This window comes from Octopus sinensis, linkage group LG6, assembly GCF_006345805.1.
Source record: "Octopus sinensis linkage group LG6, ASM634580v1, whole genome shotgun sequence".
Taxonomy (NCBI): domain Eukaryota; kingdom Metazoa; phylum Mollusca; class Cephalopoda; order Octopoda; family Octopodidae; genus Octopus; species Octopus sinensis.
Window position 1 is genome coordinate 91,037,111 of NC_043002.1, and position 25,000 is coordinate 91,062,110.

The following is a 25,000-nucleotide window of genomic DNA, read 5'->3' on the forward strand; positions in this document are numbered from 1 at the left end:
GTAAATAAACCGCTACTACAATCGTTTCATGTCTTCAAATGACATTCGTCAGGTGGATTTCCGATTTTCAAATCAGTTTCAATTTATGAAGTGGTTTTGTCTCGAATTAATATTATATAATATTTTACTATAAAATTGGATTTAATCCTAAATCTGATTTTTTCCCTGTAAATTTGGATTTATTCCCTAATATTTATTATATATATATATATATATATCCCCTCTCTCTCTTTCGGAGAGGCACTGAGCAGCTATACACATGTATATATATACATATATATGTATGAATGTTAGTGTGTGAATATATATATACGTATGAATGTTTGTGTGTGTGAATATATATACATATGAATGTGTGTGTATGGGAATACATATGTGTATGAATGTTTGTGTGTGTGCAAATACATATATGTATGAATGTGTGAGTGTGGGAATAGATATATGTATGAATGTTTGTGTGTGGGTGTTACTATCTCCTTTCTTTGACATTACATGATAATTGTAAACAAGTGTCACCATCATACAAGTGGCATCCTTCATTCCCAATCTTCTGTGAAAACATGTCTGGTCACAAGGAAACATTATCTTACTTGGAAACAAGTAAAGGTTAGCAGCAGGAAAGGCATCCAACCATAGATCATTCACCTCGGCAAATTCCAAAAGTGGACGCTATACAATAATAACGATGATGATGATGATGATCAGAATCCTCATCATGGTAATGGTGATGATCGTGATAATGATCACAATATCTTACTGGGACTGGCCTTGTCATCCCAGGAGGAGGAGGAGGAGGAAAGAGTGAAAGACAAATGATGTGATAATCAGGTGATGCAAACTAAAATTACAGATAGGGTTTTAAATGAATATTATAAGTTCAGCACTCTATCGTTTCTCTCAACTCATTACTCAGCCTTCGGTGTAATATCAATTATCACTTAAGTAATGATAAATGGATAAAATATGTGCTAGCGTTCTCCTTATAATAATAAAAGAGCAGTTTCTCACAGAGAACTGTGATACATTTTCTTACTTTCTTACATTCTTACTCCCCCGACCATCACCCCCAACTCCGGCTGCCGACTGCTGCTTCACTTCTTGTTTTCTGTTTAATGTGTTGTAAACTTAATGCATTTCAAATCTGTTATTGTTTTCTTGTTTTGTGTTTGTTTTTATCATAGTCTTCATTGTTTAACCAAAGAAGGATATGGTAACTCTTAAAATTTAATTTAAATTCTATCCCTCCCATTCTCAATCCTTCCCAAACCCCCACCCTGACCCCACACACTGCTTTTCATTTAATGATTTTGTGTCTAATAAAAAAAAAAAAAATCCTTACCAATAAGTAGTAAATTGGTGACAGATCACCTCAGGATGTTTTTAGCTGAACAGGTTTGTGCCTGCCTCCCCATCGCTTACCGATTCTTTCTATAAACAGCTCTTGTTTTGCTTTCCGTGTTCACTCGCATCACCACCACTGCCACGACTAACTGCCACATACATCACTCTCACAGTTGAACATCTCTGTCACCATCACCATCATCTCCGCCATCACTTCTACCATTAATATCTCTATCACCACCACCACCACCACGACGACTATCACCATCTTTACGGATGCTTCATATCCTCCCATTTTAACATGTATCACCAACTACAGATATAATGTCTCTGATGTGAACTAGCTTTATGCAACAATTACTGCCCTTTAATATTAAAACTGATGGTATTGCTGAGGATGCAGAAAACTGGCGCTGGCTAATGCATGCATTGCTGCGATGTTGTGAAATTGCAGGGTAGTGGGTGGGAGCGGTGGGATATTTTTGGGGGTGGGGGGGAAGTTGTTTTGAAAGAGCCACAGGGCTTGACGAAATTACAAAGTATGTGAGTCTGTTACTGTAGGGAATCTTCGTCGTCAGTGCCGAGTGCAATTAATGTAAGCTTAATGCACCAAAGATTTGTGTAAAAATCTTCAAGAAGAAGAATAATAATAATTCCTTCGAAATATGAGATAGGGATTCCTGTGCAAATAGCATCAATGAGAATGATCTTAAGTTGTCGGAGATGCATACAGTTGGATGCGAAGGAGACGAGCAAGAGAGAGAGAGGGAGAAATGAAAGCAGAAGTTGTTGAGTATATATCAGAGCATATACACTCGGAACATCAACAATTCTTGAAAAAATACTCTCTATATATATACATTTTTAGATATAAATATGTGTTTGTATGTGTGTGTGTGTGTTGGTTTAGGTATACATACACCAATGTAAACATTTTCCTTTATTCTCTTATTTGTTTTAGTCATTTGACTGTGGCCATACTGGAGCACCACCTTGAAGGGTTTTACTCAAATCTATCCCAGGACTTCTTTTTTTTTAAAGCCTTAGTACTTATTCTACTGGTCTTTTTTGCTGAACTGCTAGGTTACAGGGATGTAAACACACCAACAACAGTTGTCAAGCAGTAATGGGGGAGGGGTACACAAACACAGACATATAGACACACACAGATAAATACATATATATACATATACACACACACATATATATACTTATCATTTATATATGTGTGTGTGTGTGTGGTGTGTGATGGGCTTCTTTCAGTCTCCATCTACCAAATCTACTCACAAGGCTTTGGTTGGCCCAAGGCTATGGTAGAAGCCCCTTGCCCAAGGTGCCACACAGTAGGACTGAACCTGGAATCATGTGGTTGGGAAGCAACCTTCTAACCGCACAGCCACACCTATATAAACATATGCATAACTATATAAACATATGTGTATATATGTATAAAATATGATAAATTACATGAATATACCAACATATACACTTGTACACATGATGCATGTAAATGAATAGGCATAGCTATGTGGTAAGAGGTTTGTTTCTCAACCACTTGATTCTGGGTTCAGTCTCACTGTATGGCACCTTGGGCAAGTGTCCTCTACTATAGCCTCAGAGGCAAACAAAGCCTTGTGAGTGGATCTGTTTGACGGAAACTGAAAGAAGCCCATCATAGATATATCTATGTTTGTGTGTTGTTGTAATAATAATAATAATAATAATAATAATAATAATAATAATTGTGTACAGTGCTCAGGTGCACTACAACTCATCTAAAGTGTATATATAATCAGGTGTAGTTTCGGCGGATTTCGGAAAGCATGTGTCTGTGTTTGTCACAGACTTACTGCTTCACAACAAATGTTGGTGTATTTACATCGCTATAACTTAGCAGTTTAGCAAAAGAGACTGATAGAATAAGTGCCAGGCTTACAAAAATATAATACTGGGGTCAATTCATTCAACTAAAAATTCTTTGAGGTGGTGCCCCAGCATGGCCTCAGTTTAATGAATGAAACAGATATAGTCTTATTTTTACAATGTGGTGGCTCAGAGTGTATATTCAGTGCTGATAACTCAGTCATCATTTCCATCACCCTTTCTTAAATCCTGGTATTTTATCAGCTTCTGCTATGTTATGGACACATAAACAAAAAAAAAAAACAGGTTGTAAAACGGTAATAAAGGCAAACAAACACACACACACACACACACACACACACACACACACACACACATACACACACATATACACACACACACACACATGCACACACACGGACACCAAGTCACTAAGAATAAAATGACTAATTTTCTTATGCACCAAGTTTGACAGTCATTAACTCTAATGCTTTATCCTGTCAATTCTTTGTTTTACAACATTGAAGAGTTACATCATCACATTTCGAAATGCAATTCATGGTGTCTGATTATATTGTGAGTTTGCTCTTGTAAATCAATTTTTGTGAACCTGTGGAAAGATCAAAAATTCGCATTGTTTATGAATCTGAATTCCGTCGTGGAACCAATGCATCCTAGACAGCTTGAAACATCAATGAGGTATTTGGTGAAGATTAGTGGAGGCGCAATGGCCCAGTGGTTAGGGCAGCGGACTCGCGGTCATAGGATCGCAGTTTCGATTTCCAGACCGGGCGTTGTGAGTGTTTATTGAGCGAAAACACCTAAAAGCTCCACGAGGCTCCGGCAGGGGATGGTGGTGATCCCTGCTGTACTCTTTCAGCACAACTTTCACTCTTACTTCCTGTTTCTGTTGTACCTGTATTTCAAGGGGCCGGCCTTGTCACTCTCTGTGTCACGCTGAATATCCCCGAGAACTACGTTAAGGGTGCACGTGTCTGTGGAGTGCTCGGAAACCTCATCGTCGTAACCGACGGAGTGCTTCCACATTTGGTGAAGATGTAGCAAACGAGTGCACTGCACGTTAATGGTTTGAGAAGTTCCAGTCTGGTGATTTTACTCTTGAAGATCAGCTCCGTGGTAGACCAGAGACCAAGGTGGATAATAATGAGTGGAAGTGGATACGTCTCAACCTATGAGTGAGTTAGCAACAAGGTTTGATGCTTCAATTCCAATAGTATTGGACCCTCTGAATCAAATCGGCAAGGTAAAGAAGCTGGGCAAGTGGGTACCACACGAACTGAACGAGCATCAAATGATACGTTATCTTGAAACTTGCTGTTCTTTGCTGTCATTTCATAAGTGAACCATTTTTGCATCGTATTGATATGTGTGATGAAAAATGGATTCTTTACAATAGTAGCAAGCATTCTGCACAGTGGTTGGATAGAGACGAAGTGCCAAAACACAATCCAAAACAGAATATTCACCCCAAAAAGCTAATGGCGTCTGTTTGGTAGGCCAGTGCTGGTGTCATCCACTACAGCTTCATGAGAATTGGTAAGTCAATTACAGTAGATGTATACATCAACCAATTGGATGAAATGATGAGTGAACTTGCACTTAAACAACTGAGATTGGTCAATAGAGACAAACCAATTCTCTTGCAAGACAATGCTCAACCACATGCTGTACAAAAAACACTACTCAAGTTACAGGAACTGAACTTGGAATTATTCTGTCATACACCATATTCACCAGTTTTTGCACCAGCTGACTATCATGTTTTCCAGGCATTAGACAACTTTTCGCAAAGTGAAAAACTTACATTCTGAAGAAGATGCAAAAACAGTCTTTCATGATTTCATCACCTCTTGCTCTACAGAATTCTTCGCTGCCAGCATAAATAATCTACTAATAAAATGGCAAAATTGTGTTGATAATTTAGGTGCATACTATTATTAAGTGCATTGCTTTTTCTTGAGATAAAGTAAAATAAATTTTCAGTTCAAAATTGGCCATTTCATTCTTAATAACGTAACATACACACACACACACACACACCACACACACACACACACATATATATATATATATATATATACATAGAGATACAGGCAGACAGAGATAGAGAGAGGGGAGAGAGAGGGAGAGAGAGAGAGAGGAAGAGAGAGATAAATAGATAAATAGACAAAATGAAGTTAGAGAAATATCCGAGACTGGCCAATGGCATGTATATAAAAAGCAGAGACGAAAACAGGTATACCAAATGCCATACAACATAAATTCTTGCTTTATAAAAATCATCTCTGCATCTAGAGTATGTGTCACAATTACTGAATGACAATTGAAACCAGTTCCATTTGAGAGGAGCAAATAATCTCAAGAATGAAGAATTTCTCGAAAGCTGACTTGCCACTAAAGAAAAGGACATGCATATTGTCTGATAAGAGGACAGTCATGGGTATGTGCTTCTACCTAAGTAAGCATCATCAATATGACAATTGTCCTAATCTATATCCAACACCCAAGGGGCATAGGCATATGCAAAAAGAAAAAAAGCGGAAAACATTTATAAACAACATAGACAAATAAAAGTATACAAAATGTTCTACAATATAAATTCTGAAGTTGATAAAATTAATTCTGCTTCTAGAAGGTATATCACAATTACTATTTGGTAATTAAGATCAGGAACATATGAGAAGGGGAATAAAGAACTCTCTTTAGTTAAGTTGCCATTAAAGAAAATGACAAGCTTATTGTCAGGTGATTAGAAGAGAACTGTGTACATATATTTCTCCCTCAAAAGTCTTCATCAGCAGCAAATTGTCCGATATTATATCTTGTAGCCATGGGACTTGAACATGTGCAGAAAAGAGGACAGAACACACACACACAGACACGCACGTGTGCACACACACACACACATAGTGTGGCTGTGGGGTTCCCAAACAAGTGGGCATGGGTACAGTTCCACTGCGTGGCTCCTAGGGCAAGTGTCTTTTACTGTAAGCCTTGAACTGGCCAAAATCTTTTGAGTGGATTTGGTAGACAGATGCTGAAAGAGACTCATCTTATTTGTGTGTGTATGTGTGTGTATAAGTGTGTGTACTTTTGTGCAGACTTCATGTAATGGTCGTAAATAATCATCATTGTCAAATTCACGCTAATTATAATGAATATAAACAAAGGTGGTTTGCTTCCTGCAGTTTCAGGCAATTTTGGTGAAATGCCTTGAAGTGTCTGTTGCAGCAAACAGCTGAGTTTTGAGATGTTCAATGGTGGGAAAAGGACATCAGAGGATCCCAGCAAATGGGTCCTTTTGGGGCCTGTTAAACCTTGTTGGCATCCAAGGTCTAGTACTGTGGTTCTTAACCATTTTTTACCTTATGGATATCTTTGATTATTGTTTTACTCTGGTGGCCCCTAATAGCCATTTGATTTTTATAAGCATTTCAAAATTCCTATTTTGTGGTGTCACGGAACTGGTACCTGTGCTGGTAGCATGTAAAAGTACCCATTACACTGTTGGTGTGGTTGGCATTAGGAAGGGCATCCAGCTGTGTAAACCATTCCAAATCAGACTGGTGGGTGGTGCAGCCCCTCAGCTTACTAGCTCTGGTCAAACTGTCCAACCCATACCAGCATGGACAATAGACGCTTGATGATGATGATGATGATGTTAACTTGTGTAGGTTGAACTATTTAAAATATTAAAGAAAGAAATTTAGTTGTTTCTTGTATTTAATTGATCTGAAGCAAAATTTTTTCAAGGACTTTGATGATTACTATTCTGTATCCTCAATTTACTATTTTGCTAGTGTAGGCCCTCAAAAATCATACATGGACCCTCAAGGGTCATATGGGTCTTGGTCTAGCAGAACAACACATGAATTATAGCAACATCTCAATAACGTTAATAAAACAAGCAGAGTTTGCACAAAGCAGGGATAGAAAGATTTTAATCTTTTCTAGGATACAAACGATTTCAATCTCCATTTTTTCCCCGTTTGTTGGCATTGATTAAGTAATTTCTGACAATGGTAAATTATCATTTAGTTCTTCAAATGCATTTGGTGATTTATTGTGTTACAGAGTTTAGATCAGAATTTTGGCTGATTATCGCTTTGATCTATATATATATAGTTCAGCATCATACATACATACATATCCGCAGCTGATAAATATGAACACATGGTCAATTTAAAAAGCTATAAGTAAACTACTGTCAACATATTTAATACATGAAAGGAACATCAAAAAGATAACTTGAAACAGATACACAGGGTAAAAAAGAAATTAGTTATTATTATTATTATTATTGTTATTATTATTATTATTGTTGTTGTTGTTGTTGTTATTATTATTATTATCATAATTATTATTATTATTATTATTATTATATTATTATCATTATTATTATCATTATTATTATCATTAAAGTGAAGGTGCATGGCTCAGTGGTTAGAGCATCGAGCTCACGATCGTCTTATGTCCTTGAGCAAGACACTTTATTTCACATTGCTCCAGTTCACTCAGCTGTAGAAATGAGTTGCGATGTCACAAGTGCCAAGCTGTATCGGCCTTTTCCTTTCCCTTGGATAACACTGGTGCCGTGGAGAGGGGAGGCCGGTATCGCTTGTAAACACTGGTGTGTTTACATCCCCATAACTTAGTGGTTCGGCAAAAGAGACTAATAGAATAAGTACTAGGCTTACAAAGAATAAGTCCTGGGGTCGATTTGCTTGACTAAAGGTGGTGCTCCAGCATGGCCACAGTCAAATGACTGCAACGAGTAATAGGGTAAAAGAGTAACAATAACTTTATTGTTTGCTATGCACGTTGTGTTTCAGAATAATACAAAACTGTTGATTTCAAACTTTAGCACAAGGCCAGTAGTTATGGGGGATGGGGAAAGTCAATTACATTGACTCAAGTACTCAGCTGGTACTTATTTTATTGACCCCCAAAAGGATTGAAAGCAAAGTTGACCTGGGCAGAATTTGAACTCAGAACATAAAGTTGTCCTGTTAAGTATCCATATGAAATGATTGGGCAGATTTTTAGGGTTATTATATTTTGTTTGTTTTTTTAGTTCAGCCTATTTTAGATATGGTCTGGATATATATATATATATAGATAGATAGATAGATAGATAGATAGATAGATAGATAGATAGATAGATAGATAGATAGATATATAGATAGATAGATAGATAGATAGATAGATAGATAGAAAGATAGATAGATAGATATATAGATAGATAGATAGATAGATAGATAGATAGATAGATAGATAGATAGATAGATAGATAGATAGATAGATAGATAGAAAGATAGATAGATAGATAGATTAGATTATTAGGTTTTACTGGATTAAATAAGAGTTTTGGAAACCTTTTGTAAGTGTTCAATTCACTTCATCATCATCATCATCGTTTAACGTCCGTTTTCCATGCTAGCATGGGTTGGATGGTTTGACCGGGATCTGGGAGGCCAGGAGGCTGCACCAGGCTCCAGTCTGATCTAGCAGTGTTTCTACAGCTGGATGCCCTTCCTAATGCCAACCACTCTGTGAGTGTAGTGGGTGTTTTGTTTTGTGCCACCGGCACAGGTGCCAAGCGAGGCTGGCAACGGCCACGATCGGTTGGTGCTTTTTACGTGCCACCGGCACTGGGATCACAGGGATCACAACTACAATTTCCAGTGATTTTGATGTTGATGCACTTGACTCAATAGGTCTCCTCAAGCACAGGGTCAAAACAGTGTTTCTTTACTTGCCATCTGCACAGGAGTCAGTCCAGTGGCATTGGCAACTGCTGGGTGCTAGTCATAAGATTGGTCACCTGTAACCTTTAAATATAGTTATAAAAACGGAGTATTTAATTTTGGTTTGCAAGACCAGTGTTTTGTATAAACTTTTATAGCATTTATGATTATAGATAATTGTCTATTAATGGGAGTATATAATAATACATAAACACATATATGTATATGCGAATTGCATGTTCTATTATTTCCGCGGAAACATAAAGACAGAGGAAATTCCATTGAGTATTTTGTCCAGCACTGTAATGCTTCTACTAGCTCACCACCTTATACTTAGTACATATTGATAATTCCTTGTATAATTTTTATAGCTTGAATGAGTTGATCAATATTTAGTTACAAAGTATTATATTGAAGCTAGTATTATTGTGTGCTAGTATTAAATGCCATTAGTCTGTCTTCCCACGTGATAAACCCTTTAGTATTCAGATTATTCAATCAAATGTAATGCTTATTTACTTAAATTGTTTTGAATTAATCATACTTTATAACTTTGAAATATTTTATGAATTGATTGTTTATTTTTAATATGACATTGTTGAGTAATGTGAGAGGCCAAATCTGGCCAGTTTGGGCATAAAACAAGTAGAATATTTGGGCCAGATATGGCTGGTGTAAATGCTCAGGGATTAAAATGAAATATTATTTAGGATGAGTGGCTGAATCAATACAATATCAGATATCAGAGTATTCATAGAAGAACTAATGGTTTGTATGATGAAAACTAGCCAAGATAATGTCACTGTGAAATAGTCCAGGCCACTTAACTGTAATTAGGTACTATATGGTATTACAGCTCCATATTACAAACAGTGGAAGCACTATATCATTTCTGAATGCTTCATTAGTTTTAGTAGCAGTTTCATGGTTACCTGTAAAGTTGCTTTTAATAATTATAGAATTCACATTTCGTGTGTCTTTCACATATAGTTGATAATTCCTTTCACAGTTTTGTGTAAGTGATTTCCCTGTGGAGTACATATGAACGTGCATTTGTGTGTGTGTGTGTGTGTGTGTGTGAGTGTATATCTTTTATCTATTATTTGTTTCGGTCACTGGACTAGCAACCATGAAGGGTCACTGCTTTGAAGGATTTGGACAAATTTTTCCAAGTACTTACTTTCTAAGTTTGGTATTTATTATTTTGCCAGAGCACTAAGTTACGGGATGTAAACAAAATAACACTGGTTATCACACACACACACTCAATGGGCTTCTACACAGTTTCTATCTACCAAATTCACTCACAAGGCAAATGGTCAGCCTGGGGCTATACAAGTTGTAGAAAACACTTTTCCCTGTTGCCATGCTATAGGACTGAACCTGAAACCACATAGTTGCCAAATGAGTTTCTTAGCCATGCCTGCATTACATTTGGTCACAATCTACATGTAAAACACAGAGTTATAGTTATATGTATTTCTTTACTACCCACAAGGGGCTAAACATAGAGGGGACAAACAAGGACAGACAAAGGGATTAAGTCGATTACATAGACCCCAGTGCGAAACTGGTACTTTATTTATCGACCCAGAAAGGATAAAAGGCAAAGTCGACCTCGGCGGAATTTGAACTCAGAACGTAACGGCAGACGAAATACGGCTACACATTTTGCCCGGTGTGCTAACATATCTGCCAGCTCGCCGCCTTAAGTTATGTGACCCACTCACCAATGTAGTCTAATCATCAGATTCACGGATGGTTTCGTTTATTTACCTTTTCTGTCTCTATTACAACAACTCTACCACACTAAGCTATCAATCCACAAACTTTCTGTCTACTCAGGCCCACCTAATCTGCAAACCCTCTTTCTACCCAAATTCTTTATTAGTTTGCTCCCATGTTGCACATGAAACACTTCACCCATTCCTATTTCCCCCAGTATTAAAATTCCGCAGGGATTTCTCCCTTATACTTTTCATACAATTCTTGTAGGTGCATGGCTCAGTGGTTAGAGCGTTGAGCTTACGATCGCAAGGTTGTGAGTTTGAATCCCAGACCTGGCTGTGTGTTGTGTTCTTGAGCAAGAATACATCTATCTTAATTTGAATTGATTTCTAAAATTAACTCAACACCACTACTATACATCATTTTCACCAAAACCATAGATCAAAACCAATAATTCTTTTCCTTGTTCTTTAATTAATTAATTAATTAGGCACAGGCATGGCTGTGTGGCCAGAAACTTGCTTCCTAACCACATGGTTCTGAGTTCAGTCCCATGGGCAAGTGTCTTCTGCTATAGCCTTGGGCTGACCAAAGCCTTATGAGTGGATTTGGTAGATGGAAATTGAAAGAAGCCTGTTATATATACATATATATATATATGTATGTATGTGATACGAGCATGTCTTCATGTGTGTTTGTCACCCCATTACTGTTTGACAACTGGTGTTGGTGTGTTTGCTTCCTTGTAACTTAGCAGTTCAGCAAAAGAAACCGATAGAATATGTACCAGACATAAAAAATAAGAACTGGGGTTGAATTATTCAACAAAAATTTCAGCGGGGTGCTCCAGCATGGCTGCAATCAAATGACTGAAGCAAGTAAAAGATAAAAGATAAATCAAATAATTAATTAATTAAAAAAAGAGGGACTTCATATGAAATAGGTGAAACTTTAGAGTAGTGGGCCTCAAGAAGGAGCAAGTACAAAATTAGTAGACAGAAGACATTGTGCTGAACAGACAAATGGAAAAAAACAAGTTCTATAAATTGGGGTGGTGATGGTTGCACCAGTGGTGGTGGTAGTGGCAGTGATGTGAAGTGGGAAGAGGTAACAGGTATGACAGGAGTAATGATATTAAATGTATTCATGGTGTCGAAATCTTATTAAAGTGCATCTTTAAGTGATGAAGCTTTGGTTTGTGGTTGGAACAAGAATTACTTAGGTTAGACATGACTTCAGAAAATACATCTATCTTAATTTGAATTGATTTCTAATATTTCATCTCTCTCTCTCTTTCTCTCTTTCTCTCTTTCTCTTTCTCTCACCCTCTCTCTCACCCCCTTCTCTCTCTTATATGAATGTGACTTTGTCTAATTTCATGTATGTTTTATGTACTGTCTGACCTGCTGTCTACCACACTGTCCTAGGGTTTTATTTATTTAGTCGTATAATCCATCATATTATCATATTTGTACTTTTATCATCATGTATAGTAATTTATTCTATTGCTGAGACCCCCTTCAGTTACGACACTGATCATGGGATTGCACCTAGAAATTTACCCTCCAAGGCACAAGTCCAGGCAAGGTTGTTTATGGAAGACCATCAGTCGCCCATGCATACCAGCCTCCTCTCTCCATGCCACCAGTGTTATGCAAGGGAAAGGCAAAGGCCGATACAGCTTGGCACCTGTGATGTCGCAACTCCTTTCTACAGCTGGGTGAACTGGAGCGACATGAAATAAAGGGTCTTGCTCAAGAACACAACACGCAGCCCGGTCTGGGATTCGAACCCACAACCTTGCGATCGTAACCTCAACACTCTAACCACTGAGCCATGCACCTTTACTATTTATTCTATTACATAGTAATTTATTCAGTAACATACAGGTACAACATTGATTTTCTGGAAGCTTTGGTCCTACAGCTTTTCCAGCTTACTGATTTTTCCAAATCAGGGCTGGCTGGTTACCTTGGTCAACACACCTTAACCCTTTAGTGTTCAGATTACTCAGTTAACTGTAATATTTTTTTACTCAAATTGTTTTGAATTAATCATACATTATCTTATAGCTTTGAGGTTTCAGTGATGTGATTGTTTATTTTTTGAATGTCAGTGTAGATTAGGGGTGAGTGACCAGATATCACCAGTTTGAATATAAAACATATAGAATATTTGGTCCGGATATGGCCAGTTTAAACACTAAAGGGTTAAATCAAACAATTACCAAATTTACTTGAATAATTAAATGAAATACAGGAACCTGTACATTAGTATTTTTAAAATAACAGGTCTGTTAATACTGTACTGTTCGAGGGACTAGTAAACTAGTATGGCAGGCACAAGAACTTGAAGTTCCTGCTCAGAAATTAGTGCAGATTATAAGAAGTTCCACACCATCAGTGTCTGGGAAGCTTGTGTTGTACCTGTGGTCCTATTGTATGTCCATATGCTATCCTATTGATTGTCTGTTATAGTGTATGTTATATTTCATTTGTCCAAATCATAATTCAGCTCTCTTAGAAAGATGACCTTCTCTGTCATAATCTTTATTACAACCTGTATCACAAACTTTGTAAGAAATTGCCCTTGTTTCCTTTTGTTGCTAATTTTGAATTAATCAGTGAACAAATTATATATTTTTTTAATTAAATTGAATTGTTTTTGTTTTTTTTTTAACCATTCCAGATAGAATTTGGTGATGCCAAAGTTGATCCCAGCAAGGATTTAAGTAACTGTCAACAACTACAGACTGTACAGAAGAAATTTTATCCTGAAAAATATCAGACTCACTTGACTGGATCAGAACAGAGGTGAGAGCAGGTGTTTTTTAATATTTGGTTTGATGAAGGTGGCAAGCTGGCAGAATCGTTAGCATATTTAGCTAAATACTTTGTGGCATTTCATCCGTCTATACATTTTGAGTTCAAATTCTATTGTAGTCAGCTTTGCTTTTCATCCTTTCGGGATCAAAGAGTACCAGTTAAACACTGGGGTTGATGTAATCAACTTACCCACTTTCCTGAAATTACTGACCTTGTGCCAAAATGAGAAACTAATATTTAGCTTGATGTCATTACTCTTTTTACTCTTTTACTTGTTTCAGTCATTTGACTGTGGCCATGCTGGAGCACTGCCTTTAGTTGAGCAAATCGACCCCAGGACTTATTCTTTGTAAGCCTAGTACTTACTCTATCGAACTCTTTATGCCAAACTGCTAAGTTACGGGGACGTAACACCAGCATCGGTTGTCAAGCGATGTTGGGGGGGGGGGACAAACACAGACACACACACACACACACACACACACACACACACACACACATGCACTCACACACATGTATATACATATATATGACAGGATTCTTTCAGTTTCCGTCTACCAAATCCACTCACAAGGCTTTGGTCGGCCTGAGGCTATAGTAGAAGACACTTGCCCAAGGTATCACGCAGTGGGACAGAACCCAGAACCATGTGGTTCATAAGCAAGCTACTTACCACACAGCCACTTCTATGCCTCATTGTTGGATTTTTTAGAATGTTTTATCATCATCATCATCATCATCATCATCATCATCAACAATAACTCTGCTTTTACTTCTGATAGTATTACCATTGTCATCATCATCATCATCATCACTACTACCACAGAGAGGCCTTCAGTGTGGTTGCTTGGTCTGCTGGACATATTAGCTAAATCTCTCCCAAATTACAAGCTTCTATCTTAAACAAGGAAGGAAGTAGTTGATCATATATATAGCCTTGTACACCCTTAAAAAGGACCAAATATTAATGGTTGACTCACCTAACCTTCAATCATAAGCCTGCTTGATCAGGGTTGGATTTAGACAAAGCATCATTAACATCTCCATTCTTATCACCACCATCCCTGCTGTTACTACTATAAGTTCACAATTAATACCATTATCATCATCACTATTATCAAACTCCACAATGTTTCAATGTTAAAACAAGCCATTCACATAGGTGGGGAAGCTTTGTGAATGGAACAGCAACCAGTTTCAGACATCAGAAGCTATCTGACCTCCAGCCTCCTGTCAATGAGTTGACATAGCTTAATCTTTAAATTCTCTTAATCTCTGAAAAATACTGAAAACACCATTTATAATACTTCATATTTGTCAGAATGTTAAAACAAAACCAATTCTATTGAATTTTGTGATATGCCTTGATTTATGAAGGTATTATCTCTTTGAAAGTTATGCCCAGGACTACATTTTTTGTGGAGCTTTGTAGCATATTAGCAGAGTTCTCCATCTTTCTGTCTAATGCATAGACAGGTGCCAGCTGTATCATCATCATCATCATCATCATCATCATCATCCATCATCATCATCATCATCATCATCATCACCATCATCATCATCATCATTATCATCATCATCTTCATTGTTCAACGTCCATTTTCCATGCTGGCATGGGTTGGACAGTTTGACTGAGGTTTGGAAAGCCAGCAGCTACACCAGGCTCCAATCTGATCTGGAAAGATTTCTACAGCTGGATGCCCTTCCTCACACCAACCACTTTGAGCGTGCAGTGGGTGCTTTTTACATGCCATCAGCACGAGAGTCAGTCAGGTGGCCCTGACATCGATCATGTTCAGATAGTGCTTTTTATGTGCCATTGGCTCAGGAGCCTGTCAGGCAACACTGGCATCAACCACATTCAGATGGTATTTTTATGTGCCACTGGCACAGGAGCTAGTTAGGCGGACCTGGCATCGACTACGTTCAGATAGTGCTTTTTTCATGCCACCGGCTAAGTTATAGCCAGTCGCTAGTTGTTTATATAACACAGGTGCAGGAGTGGCTGTGTGGTAAGAAGTTTGCTTACCAACTACATGATTCTGGGTTCAGTCCCACTGTGTGACATCTTGGACAAGTGTCTTTTGCTACATCCCTAGACTCTCCAAAACCTTGTGAGTGGATTTGGTAGACGGAAACTGAAACAATCACATTGCATATATATGTGTGTGTTTGTGCATGTGTGTGTCTTTGTGTCTGTGTTTGTCCCCCACTACCACTTGACAACTGGTTTTGGCGCATTTATGCCTCCATAACTTAGCAGTTCAGCACAAGAGACCGATAGAATAAGTAAAAGGCTTAACAAAAAGATATTAAAAAATAAGTACTGGGTTTGATTCCTTTGACAAAGAAACTTCAAGGTGGTGCTCCAGCATTGCCTCAGTCTAATGACTGAAACAAGTAACAAATAAAAAAAAACAAAAAGTAAATGATAATGTATGGGGGCAGGGACCAACTGTGAGAGAAAGAAAAGTATAGACTCAATGCTGGACTGGTGCTTATTTTTGTCAAACCCAAAAGGATAAAATATCAAGTCAACTTCAACATCATTTGAACTCAGAACGTAAGGAACCAGAAGAAATGCTGCTATGCATTTTGCCCGGCATGGTAAAGATTCTTCCAGCTCACCACCTTAATAATAATAATAATAATAATAATAATAATAATAATAATTATGTCACCTGTAAACAAGCACAAGTTTGTTTTTGAAGCATTGTATTTCAATGTGTTGCAGAACAAGTATAAAGATATAAAAATATATTTATAAAGGAGTGGCTGTGTGGTAAGTAGCTTGCTTACCAACCACATGGTTCCGGGTTCAGTCCCACTATGTGGCACCTTGGGCAAGTGTCTTCTACTATAGCCTCGGGCCGACCAAAGCCTTGTGAGTGGATTTGGTAGATGGAAACTGAAAGAAGCTCGTCATATATATGTATGTGTGTGTGTTTGTCCCCCCCAACATCGCTTGACAACCGATGCTGGTGTGTTTACATCCCCGTAACTTAGCGGTTCGGCATGAGAGACCGATAGAATAAGTACTAGACTTACAAAGAATAAGTCCTGGGGTCGATTTGCTCAACTAAAGGCAGTGCTCCAGCATGGCCACAGTCACATGACTGAAACAAGTAAAAAAGTAAAAGAGTATATATTTTTATGTGTCACCATAACAGGAACCAGTCAGGGGGCACTGGCTTCGATCACGTTCAGAAGGTGCTTTTTACATGCTTTGGGCACAGGAGCCAGTCAGGGATGAGGGGAGAGGGGGCACTCATATCAACCACATTCAGATGGTGCTTTTTAGTAATTTCAAGGGGACTTGGAAGTCTCTTGCATCAAACACAGAGTTTGACTGATACTTATTTTACTGTCCCTGAATGAATGAAAGGCAGTCGACCTCACAGGAGTTTGAACTCAGGTCACAAATACAGACAAAATGCTGCTAAAGATTTGAGTCGTAGTGATAATGATAATGATGTTGGCAATGGTGGTGCTGGTGGTGCCGGCAGTGATGGTTGTAGTGGTGGTGGTGACTATGGCAACAGTGGTGGTGGTTGTGATCACAGTGGTGTTGGTGGTGATGGTGGTGGTGACCAAAGCTATGTTGGTGACAGTGATGACAGCAATGGTACAGTGGTGACAGCAGTGATGGTGATAGTGGGGATGGTGGCAATTGTGTTGTGATGATGACAATGGTGGTGGTGGTGGTGTGCTGATACTGGTAGTGGCAACAGTAGTGATGGCGGTGGTGGTGGTCGTGGTCGTGGTCGTGGTCGTGGATAGTGGCAACAGTAGTGGTGGTGGTGGTGGTGGTGATGGTGGTAGTGGCAACAGTGGTGGTGGTGGTGGTGGTGGTGGTGGTGGTGGTGGTGGTGGTGGTGGTGGTGGTGGCGGTGGTGGTGGTGGTAGTGGTGATGGTGGTGGTGGTGGTGGTGGTAGTGGCAACAGTAGTGGTGGCGGTGGTGTGGTGGTGGTGGTGGTGATGGTGGCAGCAAGATGGTGGTGGTACGGACAGTGGCAATTGTGGTGATGACAATGGTGGTGGTGACAGGTAGTGAGGGTGCTAGTGGCAACAGTGGTGGTGGTGGTGGTGGTGGTGGTGGGGATTTCCTATATAAAATAACAGCTCGATTTCAAAGTGACTTAAATAGTACTAATCAACTAATCATTTCAAGTTTAATTAACTTCTTTTTTCTTTCCTTTTTTTTTTTTTCTTTTTCCTGTTTTTCAGAACCTTAGTAAACACAATCTACGAAAGATGGGCTGCACTGCGTGGTCGAAGTGTTAATGATTGTGTGCGCATGTACCTTAATGTTGTTCGCAAATGGCCTTTCTGTGGAGCCAAAGTTTTTCTAACTTGTGTAAGTATAAATAAAAACAAAAATTAAACAAGAAATAAAAAAGACTGTCTCCGATACATTTTTGTTTTTTTAACTTATGTTAAACGATAGCAAAATGGACAGTTAACTCATGTTTTTAAAGTATCATTGAGCTTACGATCGTGAGGTTGTGAGCTCGAATCCCGGACCTGGCTGCGTGTTGTGTTCTTGAGCAAGGCACTTTATTTCACGTTGCTCCAGTTCACTCAGCTGTAGAAATGAGTTGCGACGCCACGGGTGCCAAGCTGTATCGACCTTTGTCTTTCCTTTGGATGACACTGGTGGCGTGGAGTGGGGAGGCTGGTATGCATGGGCGACTGCTGGCCTTCCATAAACAACCTTGCCCGGACTTGTGTCTAGGAGGTAACTTTCTAGGTGCAATCCCATGGTCATTCATGACCAAAGGGGGTCTGTTGAGGGATGGTTTCTATGCCTGGATGCCCTTCCTAATGCCAACCACTTAATAGAATGCTCTAGGTGCATTTTACAATGCCACCAGCACAGGTACTTTTACGTAGCACCAGCACAAGTGTATTAACACAGCACCGGCACAAGTTCTTTTTCCTTCTCAAGCCATGCCTGGCTCATAAGGGCTGGTTTCCCGGTTTCCTTGGCATATAGGCTCCCCACCTGGAAGGGATGCCAGTCCGTCACAGGTGAGATGCAAGATGCAGGAGGAAAGAGTGAGAGAAATTTATGGCGAAAGAGTCAGCGGAAGTTTGCCATTACCTTCTGTTGGAGCCCCATGGAGCTTAGGTGATTCGCTCATAAACACACACATCGCCCGTTCTGAGATTCAAACCGGCGATCCCTCGACCGCGAATCCGCTGCTCTAACCACTAGGCCATGTGCCTCCACCAAGTTCTTCTTAAGTGACACAAGCACCCAAAGGACAAGCCTGTATGCATCGAAGACAGTGGTTTTACTTAGCTTGATGCATCTTACCAAGAACAGCAACTTGACACTTCCCTTGGTCTCCTGTCATCTCCTTAGTGAGGCTCAGCATCCAAAGATCTTTTCTTGCAACTTTGTCTCATGTCTACCTGGGTCTACCCCTTCCACAGGTACCCTCCACAATTAGAGCTCAGTACTTCTTAATGCAGCTGTCCTCATCCATACACATCACATGACCAAATCAGCACAGTCTTCTCTCTTGCACTTTTTAAATTGAATATTTTTAGGAATTGTATAAGAAAAAACTGTTAAAATAATTTGTAAGGGCATAACAAATTCATTGCACACAATTTATGGCAACAAAATCTTTTGTGGTCCTCCAGGGGTCAAATGGACCCTGGTTGAGAACCATTAATATAGTCAAAAATCAAAGTTCTTGTCTACCAAATCTTCTCATGTGGCTTTGGTCAGCCTGGGGCTAAAGCAGAAGACACTTACTCAAGATGCCCTGCAGTGGGACCGAACCCAGTACCATGTAGCTGGGAAGAAAGTGCTTGATGATGATGATGATGATGATGATGATGATGATGAAAATGATGATGATGATGTATCCTGACATGTGGATACACACATGCACACATGCGCACATGCTCGCACACACACGTAAACACACACACACACACACACACACACACACACACACACAAAAGACTGAAAGTTTTGGAGAAGCCAGCTAGTTCATTGCACTCAATGTGTTGCATTCCAATGGAGTCTGTAATTGTATTGTACACTCAATGTTTGATTGAGGGGAAGCACAAAATGGTAAATTGGAACAATTTGTAATGTGGTTTGCAGTTTTTGTGTGATTTAACATTTAAAGAAATTACTTCTAATTATAACAGACTCAATCTAGATAGAACAGTCTGGCTGGCTGCATAGTAGATTAGCTTCTTACAGGCTAATTAAATGCAGTTAGCAACTCAAAATGAAGTTTAATCTAAAGTTTAAAGGAAAATAGATTTTTGCAGTTGTTTTGGTACATGTGTTTTGGGTTTAACTGGACACTTAAATAATTGTGTTGCTAAACTGGCCATCTTAATAGTATTGTTAACAGGATGTACTAATCATCATCATCATCATCCTCCTCATCCTCATCATCATCATCACCATCATCATCATCACCATCATCATCCTCACCACCATCATCACCATCATCGTCATCTTCATCACCATCATCATCATCATCGTCACCATCATCATCTCATCATCTTCATCGTCATCATCATCATTGCCATCGTCATAATTTTCATTGAATCGAAATCGATCAATGGAAATTGCAGATGTGTTACCAGTGCCGGTGGCATGTAAGAGAACTTTCCGTTTCACGACCGTTGCCAGCACCGCCCCGTTTCGTGTCCATTGCCAGCCTCGCCTGGCCCTCGTGCCGGTGGCACATAAAAAGCACCATCCGTTCGTGGCCGTTTGCCAGCTCTGTCTGGCACCAGTGCGGGTGGCACGTAAAAAGCACCCACTACACTCACGGAGTGGTTGGCGTTAGGAAGGGCATCCAGCCGTAGAAACACTGCCAGATTTGACTGGGCCTGATGAAGCCTTCTGGCTTCACAGACCCCAGTAGAACCGTCCAACCCATGCTAGCATGGAAAACGGACGCTAAATGATGATGATGATGATCATCATCATCATCATCATCCACTTTCTTCCCACCCACATGGTACTGGGTTCGGTCCCACTGCATGGCATCTTGAGCAAGTGTTTTCTGCTATAGCCCCTGGCTGACCAAAGCTACATGAGTGGATGTGGTAGACAGAAATTGAAAGAAGCTCATGATGTGTGTGTGTGTGTGTGTGTTTGTGCATGTTTGTCTCCCACCATCACTTAACAACTTGTGTTGATGTGTTTATACCCCCATAACCTAGGGGTTCAGCAAAAGAGATCAATAGAATAAATACCAAGCTTAAAAAAATTAGTAAGTCCTGAGATTGATGGATTCAACTATAATTTCTTCAAGGTGTTGCTCCAGCATGGCTGCAGTCTAATGACTGAAAGAAGTAAAAGATAAAAGATGAATACATGTTTTTGTAACATTTTTTATTGCTTTAGTTGCTTTAATTTATAAAGAACTAGCAGTATCGCCCGGCGTCGCTCGGGTTTGTAAGGGAAATAACTATATAAGCATTTTTAGAGAGTTATAGCCAAAAAATAGCAAAAAAATGCATTAAAAATGGAAAAAAAATTATGGTAAATTTTTTTTTAAATCGTTGACTCATCGTAGACATTTTTAGAGAGTTACTTCCCTTATATAATAGCGAAAAAATGCATTAAAATGGAAAAAAATGATGGTAATTTTTTTTTTAAATTGTAGACTCATTGTAGACGCGCGCTAATACCCAGAAGGGCTCGATATGAATCACAACTATAAGATACCCGGTTTTGGTTAAACTGCACTGCAAAATGTGGGAGTAGTTAGGAATCTAAATCGTAGGAGACAGACAGCACACAACCTTACTTTTATATATAAAGACTAGAAGTATCGCCCGGCGTTGCTCGGGTTTGTAAGGGAAATAACTATATAAGCATTTTTAGAGAGTTACTTCCCTTATAAATTCGGGCTTTCTTAGCCATTTTTGTTTTGGTGTCTTCAAGCCATGAAGTCGTTGTTCTAAAAGAACGCTGGTTTCCTTCACAACGCATTACGACGTTGATTTCTTTACACTCCCTTCCCCACAGCTTCACGAGGGATGGAAGGGGGAGAAGCAAACAGGTGCAGCTGTGACCGTGGACGCCAACTCCGCTGCCATCGACACACGATGCATTTTATGCATTAAAATGGAATAAAAAATTATGTTAAATTATTTTTAAAATCGTAGACTCATCGTTGACGCGCACTAATAGTCAGACGGGCTCGATATGAATCACGACTATAAGATACCCGAATTTGGTTAAACTGCACCGCAAAATGTGGGAGGAGTTAGGAATCTAAATCGAAGGGGACAGACACTCACACAACTAGAGTTTTATATATATAGATATTTAGAAAGTTGATACTTCTGTTTTATCAGTGACAATAAAAAATTATAGGATAATTTTATGCTAAAGAAAAATAAAATTACTTCAACTTTATTTTATGGGTGGAGGCACGTGGCTTAGTGGTTAAGGTGTTGAACTCATGATCGTAAAGTTGTGGTTTCGATTCCTGGACCAGGCGATGCGTTGTGTTCTTGGGCAAAACACTTCATTTCACGTTGCTCCAGTCCACTCAGCTTCTATTAAGTGGTTGGCATTAGGAAGGGCATCCAGCCATAGAAACCATCCCTCAACAGACAATTGTAGTCTGGACAGTTCTCTGCTAGTCATCTCCATATCAAACTGTCCAACCCATGCCAGCATGGGAAAGAGGATACTAAATGATGATGATGATAATAGGATTTTTTAAACATTGAATGGCTATGAAGGGTCCATCTGAGTAAAATAGGGATCAAAGGGGCCATAGGTAAAGAATTGTTGAGTAATCCTGTGATGGACCGGTGTCCCATCCAGGTGGGGAATTTCTATGCCACTGAAACCGGGAAACCGGCCCTTATGAGCCTAGCATGGCCCGAAAAGGAACATTTTTATTTTATGGGGATACCTAAAATTTACTGTTTATTGAACAAAACATCACTTGGTAGATGACTTGCAGGCTAGGATTTCTAGTGCGATTCAGTGTATAAGCAAAAATCAGCTACAAAAAGAATATTCCTAGAACTTCATAATCATATGATGGTGGGTATGTTGAAAATAAATCTTGTTAAATATATATATCAATCTAAAAATATAATAAACTTATTCACTTATTGTCTATTCAGATGATTCTGTTGTATATCAAACTAATGTTGTCATCATCTTCATCATCATCGCCATCATCATCACAACCATTGTTGTCTTCATCATCATCATCATCATCATCATCGGCATAGGAGTGGGTGTGTGGTAAGTAGCTTGTTTACGAACCACATGGTTCCGGGTTTAGTCCCACTGCATGGCAACTTGGGCAAGTGTCTTCAACTATAGTCTCTGGCCAACCAATGCCTTGTGAGTGGATTTGGTAGACGGAAACTGAAAGAAGCCTTTCGTATGTATGTATATATATGTGTGTGTATATATATATATATATATATATATATATATATATATATATATATATATATATATGTGTGTGTGTGTGTGTGTGTGTGTATATATACGTTTGTGTGTCTATTTTTGTCCCCCCCCCACATCGCTTGACAACAAATGCTGGTGTGTTTTCGTCCCCGTACTTAGCGGTTCAGCATAAGAGACCAATAAAGTAAGTACTAGGCTTACAAAGAATAAGTCCTGGGGTCGATTTGCTCAACTAAAGGTGGTGCTCCAGCATGACCACAGTCAAATGACTGAAACAAGTAAAAGAGTAAAAGAGTATCATCATCCATCATCATCACCATCATCACCTTCATCTCCATCACCATCATTGTCATCATCCACTTTCCATGCTAATTGGGCTATCATCTTCATTATCACCATCATCTTCACCATCATCACCATCATTGTCATCATCATCATCATCATCGTTGTCATCCACTTTCCATGCTAGCTTGGGCTGGACAAGTTGTTACAGTTCAGCTGGCACATATTTACGGGTGCTGCTAACCAAGTCAGAACAGAAGACCACATCTAAATTTCATCTTCGGCTCAGTTTCTACAGCTTGATGCCCTTCCTAATGCTAACCACTTCACAGAATGTACTAAATGCATATTTTTTTGTGGCACCATTACTAGAGCAGATTCACACCCCCTCCACGTTACACATTAAAGAATAGTTTGGATACATTTTTTTTCATAGCCCCCAACATTACAGAGACAGTCATGTCCCAGCTCAACATAACTAAATGGGTCCTTTTAATGCCACATCTGCTTGCTCACCAAAATCGTTAAAGAACAAGTAACACAATAGGAAAGTTGTCATTAATATATTTTAATGTTATTAACCTGAGAAATTTTAGCTCAATATAATTACATCATTAATTATCATCATCATCCTCATCATTTAATTTTAACATCCATTTTCCCATGGAGTTTGAGACAGATTTTTCTATAGCTGGATGCCCTGATAAGGCCAGTTTTTTCTCACAGAATATTGGAAATGAATGACAGTGATAACCATTTTAACACTATCATGCTATATGAAGACAAGACACACACACACACACATGTGTGTGTGCATGTACTATGGGCTTCTTTCAGTTTCTGTCTACCAAATCCACTCATGGCTATTACTGAAAACTTTTGTCCAAAGTGCCACACAGTGGGACTGAACCCAACCCTATGTGGTTGGGAAACAAACTTCTTACCACACAGCCATGCCCATGCCTTAATGATGATATGAAATTTAAATGAGTAAATCTTGTCATAACAGGCAAGGGAGATAACTCTGAAATTTAAGCTAAAAGTTAATTGAATATTGAATTCAGTGGAGAGTGAGTCTAATTCATATTAACTATATTTTATTTAATGCTATAAAATCAATTAGTAACTATGTCAAAGGAAATGTTTACTAGTTTTTATTGATAACAATTCCATTCAAATGTTTTTGTTTTGTAGTTTAAAGGCAGGGACCAAAACCAGTTTTGGATTGCTGTTCAAGAAGAAGGCATATCTCTACTGGATCACACTTCATTGGTAAGTTACAACATATCTTCTGGATCATACTACAGCTATGACATATTTGTGTGGAATCATATTTCATTGGTAAGTTATGCCACATCTCAACTGGATCATACTTTAGCTATGACAGATTTCTGCTGGAACATAATTTAGTTATAACATCTAACCTGTATCATATTTAATATAGGACGTATCTGTGTTGAATCATACCGTTATGACATATCTCTATAAGATTCATATCACTATGAGATCATTCTCCAGCTGTGACATATCTTTATCACAGAGGATTAACTTCCATTATGACATATCTCAGTTGTATCATACTTCAGTTATGACATATCTATTGGGTCATACTTTATTGGTAAAATGTGTTTTAATGACAGCACATACTCAATTTGGTGTTGTTTAGTATAGTCATCAAATTGAAGATTATGGCATGCTCTGCTTTATATAAAACGTTACATTCTGAAAATTTTATTGCAGTGTGGCATTCGGAACCACAAAA

The 25,000-nt window shown here is 38.8% G+C and overlaps 1 protein-coding gene across 8 annotated transcripts in view; it reads left to right on the top strand.

The window, feature by feature from the left end:
* LOC115212914 (pleckstrin homology domain-containing family H member 2) overlaps positions 1 to 25,000 on the top strand; it is a 1,355,391-nt gene that overhangs the window by 1,278,532 nt on the left and 51,859 nt on the right. For all 8 annotated transcript variants that reach the window (XM_036504153.1, XM_036504157.1, XM_036504154.1 and 5 more), the window contains 3 exons: positions 13,389 to 13,513; positions 17,754 to 17,883; positions 24,433 to 24,510. In XM_036504153.1, the coding sequence (XP_036360046.1) occupies positions 13,389 to 13,513; positions 17,754 to 17,883; positions 24,433 to 24,510 (333 nt within the window). The remainder of the gene's footprint in view (positions 1 to 13,388; positions 13,514 to 17,753; positions 17,884 to 24,432; positions 24,511 to 25,000) is intronic.